Source organism: Chamaea fasciata, unplaced genomic scaffold (genome assembly GCF_029207755.1).
Source record: "Chamaea fasciata isolate MVZ Bird 193981 ecotype frontalis unplaced genomic scaffold, bChaFas1.0.hap1 SCAF_16, whole genome shotgun sequence".
Lineage (NCBI taxonomy): Eukaryota > Metazoa > Chordata > Aves > Passeriformes > Sylviidae > Chamaea > Chamaea fasciata.
In genome coordinates this window covers 14,221,405-14,232,406 of record NW_027094101.1, presented here as the reverse complement: position 1 = coordinate 14,232,406, position 11,002 = coordinate 14,221,405, and the positions used below count along the sequence as shown (strand labels likewise).

At 63.3% G+C, this 11,002-nt stretch overlaps 1 protein-coding gene across 1 annotated transcript; it reads left to right on the top strand.

Annotated features, from left to right (window-relative positions):
- Window positions 1-1,965: 1,965 nt before the first annotated feature.
- TFAP4 (transcription factor AP-4) lies at window positions 1,966-9,954 on the top strand. Its single transcript, XM_066198355.1, has 7 exons — window positions 1,966-2,173; window positions 5,657-5,822; window positions 6,250-6,348; window positions 6,859-7,029; window positions 7,238-7,375; window positions 8,348-8,506; window positions 8,600-9,954. The coding sequence occupies exons 1-7, from the start codon at window positions 2,085-2,087 to the stop codon at window positions 8,792-8,794; spliced, it is 1,017 nt and encodes a 338-aa protein (XP_066054452.1). The 5' UTR covers window positions 1,966-2,084; the 3' UTR covers window positions 8,795-9,954.
- Window positions 9,955-11,002: the final 1,048 nt, after the last annotated feature.

Sequence of the window (11,002 nt, the reverse complement as noted above, 5' to 3'; positions counted from 1 at the left end):
CCTCCCCAGCCCCCCAAAGCCTCGATCATCCCCCCATTATCCCCCCAAGCCCCCCCATCCCCCCAAACCCCTCTGCCAGCCCCCCAGAAACTCCCCCCAAAACCCCCTGCCAGCCACATGAACCTGTCACCCCCAAAACCCTGAACCCCCACTCGGAGCTTCCTGTGCCAGGGCACACGAGCCCCCCATGCCCCCTGTGAGCTCCATGCCCCTGCCAACCCCCAACCCCCCTGCCAAGCCCCACAGCCCCTGCCAGACCCCAGACCCTCCCAGCAGTTCCTCAAGTCCCTGCCAGCTTTCAGAGCCACTCTGTCAGCCCCCAGAGCCCCCCATCAGGTCCTCAAGCCCCCTGCCAGCACCCAGCCCCCCCATCAACTCCCCAAGCTCCTCATCAGCTCCCAGAACCCCTCATCAGCCCTCAGATGCCTCTGCTGGCCCCCCAGAACCTCCTCCCCAAAGCCCCTTGCCCGCCATGGGATCCCTGTCACCCCCAACTCCCTGAGCCCTGTGACAGCCCCAAGGCTGCTGTGACCCCCCTCCCCCCCAGCCACCGACAGCTCCCTGAGCCCCCCAGAAGCCGGAGCCTGATGGAAACAAGAATCGGATGGGATGGGGTGGGGTAGGAATGGGATCAGATTGAATAGAAGAGGATGGGACAGGACTAGGATAGGCCAGGGTGGGGATAGGCCAGGATGGGCTGAGGTGGGAATCAGGCGGGGTGGGATGGGATAAACTGGATGTAGGAGAGGATTGGATGGGGACAGGATAGGACAGAATAAGATGGAATAGGGACAAGACAGGTCAGGATGGGGTAGGATAGGGTCAGGCAGATGAGGTGGGATGGGGATAAGGCAGGATAGAATGGGAACAGGACAGGATAGAATGGGACAGGATCAGATGAGGTTGGACAGGATGGGATAGGATTAGATGGGACTGGAACAAGACAGGTCAGGATACTATAAGATAGGATAGGATGGGATGGAGATGAGGCAGGTCAGAATGGGCTGAGATAGAATTGGATGGGATCGGATAGGACAGGATTGGATTGGCTTGGATTGGACTGGATTGGATGGGAGGAATTAGGATAGAGTGAGGATAGGGTGTGGTGGGGATGGGATGGGGAGGACATATCAGGTCAGGGTAGGATGGCATAGGACTAGGACTGGACGGGATAAGATGGGATAGGATAGGGACAGGGCTGGATGGGATGGAGACAAGACAGGTCGGGATGGGATAGGATAGAGCAGGGTAGGACAGAGATGGGCTGGGATGAGGTGGGATGGGGACAGGTCACGTTGAGATAGGATGAGATAGGGACATGACAGATCAGAGTGGGATGGGATAGGGTAGATGGGGTGGAACTAAGGGAAGGAGTAAGGATGGAACGATGTAGGGCGGAATGGACACAGGTAAGGAAGGGTTAGGATAGTGCAGGATAGGATAGGACAGAGTAGGGTAGGATAGAGATAGGGCAGGATAGAACGAGGTGGCATGGGATGGAGACAGGTCAGGGTGGGATAGGGTAGGGTTTGGTATGATAGGATAGGATGGAATAGGATAGGCGATCTAGGGCAGGGTGGGATGAGGATAGGATGTGATGGCTATGGAGTGGCGTGGGGACAGCTCAGGATGGTATGAGGTGGGATGGGTTGGAGATAGGGCACGATGAGGGTAGGATGAGACAGAGTGGGACAGGATAGAGTAGCACAGGATAGAGTAGAATAGGATGGAGCCAGGTCAGGACGCGACGCGGTGTGACGGGCCGGTGCCGGCACGGGTCGGTACCGTCCCGGCCGCTCCAGTCGCCCCCCGCCCCGCCGCGTCCCGCCGCCGTGTCCCGGTGCCGCTCCGGCCGCGCTGCGGCCCCTCCCGCCGCCTTTGTTTACGCGGGGCCGGTGCGGGGCGGGGGCGGCGCCGGGCGGGCGGGGGCGGGCGGGGGAGCGGCGGCGGCGGCGGGCGGGAGCCGCGCTCGCTCCAGCTGTTTCCCGCCTTGGGCCGCGGGCAGAGGCCGGAGCCGGGCCGGGAGGGGCTGAACCGGGCCGGGACGAGCCGGGCTGGGCTGAACCGGGCCCCCCGCCCCCGTTATGGAGTACTTCATGGTGCCGGCCCCCAAGGTGCCGGCCCTGCAGCACTTCAGGAAATCCGAGAAGGAGGTCATCGGCGGGCTCTGCAGGTGGGGGGGCGCCGGGAGATCCCGGGCTCGGGGGTCTCGGGAGGACTGGGGGGGGGATGGCGCGGAAGGGGGGCGGCGGAGAACGGGGGGAAGCGGCGCGGCCGCCGCGGCCCCACCGCCCGCACGTGGTCCCGGCCGCGCACATGGGACCGGCGGCCGCGCGTGGCCCGGGCGGGCAGCGCCGCGCCCCCACCCCCGCCCGGCCCCCGCGGGTGCGGCGGGGCGCGCTCGGGGCGGGGGGCGCGGGGCGCGGGGGTCCGGGGGGCGCGGGGGTGTGTGTTTACCGCCGGGCCTGGCCGTGACTCTGCAGCCGCCCGGAGGAGGCGGGTCGCGGCCGGGGCTGCCGGGACATGTAGTGCGGGAGCGGCGGCACAAAGCCCGCGGACACGCGGGGAGCCCCGGCGGGCGGCGGGGGGCGGCGGGGGACGGGGGCTGCGCCCGCGGGGCTCGGCGGGGGCCGGCGGGCGGGGGCGAGGCGCGGGCCCCGGGGCCACGCGGGGCGGCCCTGAACCCCCCCCCCACCCCCCCGGCCGCCCCGGGCCTTGAGCTCCCGCCCCCGGGAGCGCCGAGCCCCCGCGGGCCGCCGTGGGGCCGCACGAACCGCCGGGCGCCGCGGGGCTGTGGGGCAGCCCGGGCCCCACCGCACGTGTTGGGGGCCCGGCCCCTCGGGCTGCCGCCGCTGCCCCACGGCGTGGGGCTTTCCGTCCCGGCGATCCCGGGGAGCGGCCGCACCTGAGCCCCCGCCGAGGTGCAGCGGTGGGGAGCGCCCCGGGCCGGGGGGGGGCGGCTTCTCTGGGGTCCCTCGCCTCGGTCGCTGCGGGCCCGGGGGCTGGGGGTGACTGCATGGGCAGGGGGAGACTGGGGGCTGCGCGGCCCCACGCTGAGCCGGGCACGGGGCAGAGCTCGGGGAGCAGCCTTCCCACTGCCCCGAGCTCTGGGAGACCCTGCCTGGAGCTCAGGTCGCTGGGTGACACCCTGCCTGGAGCTCGGCGTCCTGGGGGCTGCCCTGCTTGTGACCTCAAGGAGCTCGGGGACGCCCTGTCTGCAAGCTCAGGGTGCTGGGGGTCAGCCTGCCTGTGGACTGGAGGTGCTGGGGACTCTTGGCTGTGCCCTGCTTGTACACTCAGGTGTACCCTGCCCCTGAAAGCTTAGAAGTGGCCTTCATGGAAGCATGGAGATACCCTGCCTTTGAACTTGGGGATGCCCTGCCTGCAAGTTGGGGAGCACTTTACCTGTGACCTCAAGGAGCTTGGGGACACCCTGCCCACATGGCTGTGCCTCCCTTGCCTGCCAGCACAACCCACAGCATACGTTGTGATCAGTGTTGGACGTGAGTGGTCAGTGGGGCATCTGCCGTGGGCCTTGTGCCTGGCTCCAACACCCACAGGGGTTTGTTTCCCTCGAGGTCCAGGCGAGAGAAAGGTCCTCCTCAGTGTGGGAACCACCAAATTCTGCTTGCCTCACACAAACCCCGCAGCACCGGCACCAGGCTGGAGATGCCCCAGGGGCTCCAGTGGGAGCCACCTGCTCCCCCTGCCTCTGTGCTGCCCCATCCCTGGCCATGCTGGCTGTCTGAATCCGTGGCGTTTTGCCCTTTCCGTATTTCGCTGCCACTTCTCAGGTCTCTTCCCAGGAAGAGCAGCTGGGGCAGGTTGCGGGAGGTCTGCCGGCGAGGAAGCAGGCTCTTCCTCCTTCCCCAGTATTTAAGAAATCACTTCCGCACTGCCCAGTCCTGGGCCTCTCCATCCCATTCCCCTTAAGTGTCTGGTGGTCCAACATCCTGGGGCAGTGCTCCAGCCACCTCCTTACCCCAAGAGGGACAATGTCTCCAAGACCTGCAGGGTTTGGTGTGTTTTGGGGACAGGTTTGGGGCTGGTTTCAGCAGGAGCAGGGAGGTGGGTGACAGCCACCACCAGATGGGAGCCCTGTGCCACACAATCCTCCTGCAGGCAGCTCTTGGACCATGTGGCAGAGGCTGCTTCCAGGGAGAGGGGCAGACCCCTGGGTCCCCATCCCAGCTCCACACCCCCAGGACTGCGTGTGAGGGAACCAGTGCAGTGAGTACTTGGCACCCAGTGTCAGCCTGTGCTGGGACACTGCCCCAGAGGCTGGGGACGAATATCTTCCTGGCCCCCATGAGCTGAGGTCCTTCCTCATCCCCTTGGGATGCACTGGGATCCTTTCCTATACCTTGAGGATGAGCTGGGATCCTTCCCCATCCCTCTAGGGTAATCTGGGGTCCTTCCCTATCTGCTTGGGATGAGCTGTGATTCTTCTCTGTCTTGCTGGGCACAACTGGGATCCTTCCCCATGCCCTTGGACAGAGCTGGAATCTATCCTCTTCTCAGGCTGAGCGAGGATCCTTTCGGGAAAGGGATGGCTCCCTCTGGGATGAGCTGGGTCTTTCCCCATCCCTGTGTATCTTGGATGAGTTGTGGTGCATTCCCCAGTTGCAGCAGGCAATGATGAATGGCCTGAAAGTCTCTGGTCACTGCCTGGGCACACGGTGGTGCTGCGCGTATCCCTTAGATCCCTGCGCTCCCAAACCTCCGTGCTGGAGGCCAGTGGGGGCAGGATGCTGGGCTTTGCTTGCCAGCCTGGCTTTGGCAAGGCTCTGGGTGGAATGTTCCCATCTCCCCTTCCCAGAGCCACCGGGCACCTGGCCGGGCGGCTGGAGCCCGTCTTATCTCGCCTCGCGCCGCCGGCCCGGCTCCTGTGTTTAGTCTTTGGTGCCTCACAGCATCCCCGGCGCCAGGGTGCTGGGTGCCTGCGCTCTGGGGAGAGCCGGCATGGTGTGATCCAAAACCTCTGCCCTGCTTCCCTCCGGGGAGAAGTGGGGTGTGGGTGAAGCCAGACCCCACGGCAGCAAACTTCGCTCAGGTCTGGTGCTCTGGACTTGTGGGTGTTGTCTGCCCGGAGCCCTCGCCCTCCATGCCGGCATCATCGCCGGCTCCAGGAGGCATTTCCCAGCTCATCTGCGGGGCAAGGGCGTGGGGGGCGAGGAGGCAGCGGCAGGAAGCAGGCAAGAGCTGCGGCTTGGGGTGGGACGGGGGCTTCTCTGCTGGGAGCTGTCATCTGGAAGCCATCAGCGGGGCGGGAGGGAGGGAGCCGCCTTCCCGGGGCCACACACGCCGGCCGGCCCCGCGGGGACACAGCCGGCCGGCCCGCAGCCTCCCTCGCCCACCTGGGGGTCCCCGGCTCCCCTCGCCCAGGCTTGGCGCTGGGCAGCGTCTCTGAGCCCAGTGGAACCAGGGGGCTGCAGCAGGGCCACTGTTTGGCCAGTGCATCCCCCAAAGCTTTGGACACAGGGCTGGAGAAACCCGCCCACCTGCTTTGGTGATTCCCAGCACCGCAGCCATCGTCCCCTCCATGTTCCCCATCCCTTTGGTGGCTTGGAACCATCATTGCAAAGCAAGGGGGGATGCTGTGAGCTGGCAGCAGGGGTGCAACCCCCTCCTCCCTAACCCCGGGTCTCTCTCGCAGCTTGGCCAATATCCCGTTGACTCCGGAGACCCAGCGGGACCAGGAGCGGCGGATACGCAGGGAAATAGCCAACAGCAACGAGAGACGGCGGATGCAGAGCATCAATGCTGGCTTCCAATCCCTGAAAACCCTCATCCCACACACGGATGGGGAGAAGCTCAGCAAGGTGAGCAGGACGCACGCGCTGGTCCTGCACGTGGAGGGGCTGAAAGTGGAGTTGGGGGTATTTGGGCGTTAATGAGCTCTCTCCTGGGGAGGTTTCCCAGCAGGAGTGGGTACATCCCCAGGCTGGTGTCCTGGAGTGGGCTGGGAGTGTGTAACAGTGCCCTGGGAGCAGGGTGACACATTCCTGGGTGAGGAGGGGACCCCACTGCAGAGGGGTGAGGAGGCAGCTGGTTGGGTTCCTGAGGTGGATGAATTGGTGCATTTCACCGTGGTGGAAATCCCAGGAGGAACCTGGGGAGAAGCAGACTCTGGGAGGAGACACCAGGGACAGGCAAGGAGCAGTGCTGCCTGCAGAGCTCCTCAGGAGGAGGCCTGGGGGGGACACTGGGGTCTCCTGCCTCAGCATGCCCCTCCTGGCTCCCCCACAGGCAGCCATCCTCCAGCAGACGGCCGAGTACATCTTCTCCCTGGAGCAGGAAAAGACTCGGCTACTGCAGCAGAACACTCAGCTCAAGCGGTTCATCCAGGTACTGCCCCAGGGTTGGGACAGGAGGGGGTGGGACAATCCTGGCTGGCCAGGATGGGGACGTCATTGCAGTTCTTTGGGCTCAGGGTGGGACCCTCTACCCTGCTCAGCCAGAGAGTGGAGATGTTTCCATTCCCCGGGCAGGACAGGGAGCCCCATTCAACCTGGCATCTCTTACCTGGCAGGGGGAGAAGGGGTGGGGGTCCCGTTTTCCAGTATTTCCATGCATTTGGAGTGTCGGGGATGGCCTGGTGGCAGTTCTGGTGCTGGGGTGCCCTGGTTGAACTGCCCTGTGTGTCACAGTGAGAATCAGGTTGGCACAAGGCTGCGGGGATGAGGACCAGGGTGGGGGCCACAGGCAGGAGCCCATCTGTCCCCAAGGATCGAACACAGCCCCAGGGGAGACCCTTTCCTGCGTGCAGCTGTGGTGGGGGGTGGCATCACCCGGGTGTCTGGATGGCAGGGAGAGCGTCCATAGCCCCCTTTCCCTGACACCACATTCCCACGGCAGGAATTCAGTGGCTCCTCCCCGAAACGGCGACGGGCGGAGGACAAAGACGAGGGGATCGGCTCGCCGGACATCTGGGAAGATGAGAAGGCCGAGGATCTGCGTCGGGAAATGATTGAGCTCCGGCAGCAGCTGGACAAGGAGCGCTCGGTCCGCATGATGCTGGAGGAGCAGGTGAGGCCAGGTGCCCTCTCGCAGGCCTCTGCCGTGTCCCCAGTGAGCCCCAGGGACACCAGCAGTGCTGTGGGGACACCGAACACCTACTTTGGACACTGCTTCTCTGTGCTCCTCCGGGGCTTCCTGGCTCCCACTGAGGGGACAGCTGGGCTTCAGCGGGGCCATGCCAGACTCCCCACTGATGCTGGGGCTCCCTGGCCTGCAGGTTCGCTCCCTGGAGGCCCACATGTACCCGGAGAAGCTGAAGGTGATTGCTCAGCAGGTGCAGCTCCAGCAGCAGCAGGAACAGGTGAGGTTGCTGCACCAGGAGAAGCTCGAGCGTGAGCAGCAGATCCGAACCCAGGTGAGCACCCCAGGCACCCCCAGGTACTGAAAGGCGAGGGGTGGGTTCGGTGATGGACTTGGCACCTGCTGTGGGCACTGATGTCCCCAGCAAAGCTCTCACTCCCAGTGATCTGGGAAGGGGGTGGCCCAAAGCCTCCCGCAGTGCTTGGAGCGGTGCTTGTGGGCACCCTGTGTTTCAGGGAGAGACTGTGGATTGGACCACTCATGGTGGCTTCCACGTGGCTCCGTTCCCTGGCACAGGGGTTTGTACAGGGAAAGTCACTTGCTGCCGGAGAGAGTTTCATCTCAGGGGCTTCACCTTTCTCTGGGTGACTCCCTCTGAATTTCAGGGATCCCCAAACCGCTCCCTGCCGCCCAGCAGCCTGGGAAAGGGGAGTGTCAAGCTGGCAGGCGGTGGGGATGGGAACCTTCAACCTTTCCTCTGAGACTGCTGGATTTGCCAGTGGTGCAGGGAGGAGGAGAGCGCTGTGCCAGCACCGGTCCCTGTGCGCTGCCGCCCTCGAGCCCAGCCTGGGGCCGCGCCACTCTGGGAGCTTCAAAGGGAGGAACAGCAGCTTCTTCCCCGTTCCTTGGGCTTCTGCAGAGCCGTGTCCCTGCAGGGTCCCTGCTGGCTGCCTCCCAGGGAAGTTTAGCCTATTTTTAGGTGAACTCTCCGTAGCCTGCTAAGGCGGATCTTCCCATCCGCTGCTCAAACGAGGATCTCTGAGGGGTATGGGGAATTCCTGGCCAGGCAGGGGCTGGCACTTGCCTCTGCTGGCTTTAAGGCCCAAATCATTGCCCTCTCCAAAGCTGAGGTGGCAGCAGCTTTCAGCTGGCATCCTTCTTCATCCACCTACTGGGATGGAGAACTGGGGCAGCCGAGTGATGCTTCAGCTTTTCTGGAGCTTGGGCTCTGTGAACAAGCGTGATGCTCTCCCCACGCTGCCGTGCTGAGGTCCCTGCTCACCCGGGATTTCCCTTCTGTCCCCAGCTCCTGCCATCACATGCTCCCCCAGCGCCCACCCACCACCCCACCGTGATCGTTCCAGCACCGCCTCCCTCCCATCATGTCACCGTGGTCACCATGGGCCCATCCTCGGTCATCAACACGGTCTCCACGTCCCGGCAAAACCTGGACACCATCGTTCAGGTAAGCTGGGGGGCTCGGGGGGGTCCCTAACCCCCGGGGTGGGTCAGAGGGGATCCCGGAGGTGTCCTGACGGCCGGTGTGTGCCCTGGGCAGGCGATCCAGCACATCGAGGGGACGCAGGAGAAGCAGCTGCAGGAAGAGGAGCAGAGACGCGCGGTCATCGTAACGCCAGCGCGCGCCTGCCCCGAGCCCTCCGCCTCCGACACCGCCTCCGACACCGAGGGCAACGACAGTGACTCCATGGACCAGAGCAAAGAGGAGCCCTCGGGGGACGGGGAGCTGCCCTGACACCCCCTGGCCAGCAGCCGGGGAGGGAAGCCGGGGCAGGGGGGGGAAACGTCAGAGAATATGCTGAAATTTTTAAAAAATACAACGCGATTTGGGTCTCTTTTATGACCTTTTTCCAATACTGTAAAGCAGAGCGTTAGAGGCAGGCAAAGGCCACCCTTCAGCTCCCAGGGGGGCAGGGGCTTGGGGGTGGCCACAGTGGGGCATGGGGGGCTTGGGGCACGGTGGGGGGCGTTGGGGATGGGGGCCACAGCCCCCCACCCTGGTCTATCACACCCCACCTGCCAACCCACAGGGAATCCTGCCAAGCTGGCAACAGCCCTGCTGTTCCTGATGGTGTTCCCTTGGGACAGGGCCTTTGGTTGGGATCTTAATTTTTTTTCCTTCTCTTGTGTTTTGTTTTTTTTTTCTGTTAAATAAATGTTCGTTTTTAAGCAGGGGGGAGATGCCAAGTGACATGGCAGCAAAGGCAGGACAGGGATCCCTGACTTCGGGGTACCACCATGGCTCCTGCACCCCATGTGGGGCAGGGAAAACCCCCTTGGAGAGTAAATTTAATCCTGGGATGATGCCATTGGAGCACGGCAGGAGGGCTGGCATATGCCATCCCTCCCTGGCGTTTCCAACACCCACCTCCTTGGCACAGGGATGGCAGCTTGGGGGCTGATTTTTTACACCCCACCCCTGTCCCTGTGCCCATTCCTGTCCCCCCCACCCCGTTCCCATCCCTCCTTTAAGCACTTAACCTGGTTTGTGGGGTCTGTCAGCTCCGAAGAGCTTTTTCTATTTTGTGATTGTGTCGCTTGGGTCTGTTGTGGCGGGTGGGGGCTCCCCGTTTTGTGCGTCCCCCCCTCGCCCCGCTGCCCCCCCACCCGGCTGTAGGGTTTTAGGCCAGTCGTGTGTAGAGCCTCGGTGGTATTCAGTAGGTTCCCCCCCAGCTGCAGCTGTTTCTCGGTTCCTTTCCCCTTTTTTTTTGTTTTGGTTTTTTTTTTGTTGGGTTTTTTTGTTTGTTTGTTTTTTGGTTTTTTTTTTTTTGTATTTTTTTTACAATTTTCAGGTCTTTGTGTTGATTGAGAAGCTATTCTATTTTGTTAAGAAAGTTGAAAAAAAAAAAAGAGGCTCGTGCCTTTGTAAAGAAACAAAATAAAGTTTGTACTTGGTTTTTTAGAAGCTATGTCCCGGCATTAATGTTTGTGGGGACAGGGATGGATCCCCCTCTGATGGACGCTGGGCCCTCTGGGGGCTTGTGGGGAGGGCAGGGAGTGCTGCCTGCACTGGGAATAACAGCGGGAGGCAAAGGCAGAGGATGCTGGCCCTTGTCCTGGCCCTGGCGTGGTTCCTGCTGAGCAGCCAGGCTGTGTTTAAAGGCTCAGCCCTGCCGGTGCTGCCCACATGTGATGAGCACATCGGGGCTCAGCTCAGCGCTGAGATGGAGGTGGGGGGACATCTGGGCTGGTTTTAATGAGGCCGCACAGCTGAGGGGGGGGACTGGGGTCAGGCTTTGTGTCCCCTTTCCCCAGGAGTGGGGGTGTCCATCTTCTCTCTGTGGAGCTGGCTCATGGCTGTGGGTGGGGGCACTCATCTCTCTCCATGTTTTTGGGGGGGAGGCACCCCTCTTTTCCCGGGGAGCACGCACCCATGGCATCCTCCCATGGCCGTGGGTCCCTCCCACTGCCCCTCTGCTCCATGGCAGCCGTGGTGTCCAGCCAAGGGGGGGACCTGCCTGCTCCGAGCCATCACCCCCTCCCCTCCACCCCCTGCTGCACACCACTGCCCCCTTCCCACCCCCAGCTTGGGCTCAGGGGCTCAGGGGCTCCCTCTGCTCCCACTCTTGGGGAACTGTTGTTTGCCCCCTTCCCCGACAAAAAGCTGGGTCACAGTCCCCCAGAAAGGCTCCCGCACTGGTGGAGCCCAGGGGTCACTGCCACGGCCAGGCTTTGGGGACAGCGGTGAGAGGCTGCTCTGTGCAAGCAAGGGTGCCAGGCGCTGGTGACGTTGCCCCTGTGCCACACTGCCAGCGCAGTGACAGTGGGGACACCCTCAGGCTGGAAGGAACGTGGCCCGTTTCCCTTGGGGGGCACGGCATTGCCTGGAGTTGGTGACCTGTGGTGGCTGGAGGGGACATCAGATCAACCCAGGACGCGATGCTTGGGGACATCCACCTTTGGGGACAGGTGAGGACACTGCAGTGTGGTGGCGCTCAGCTCT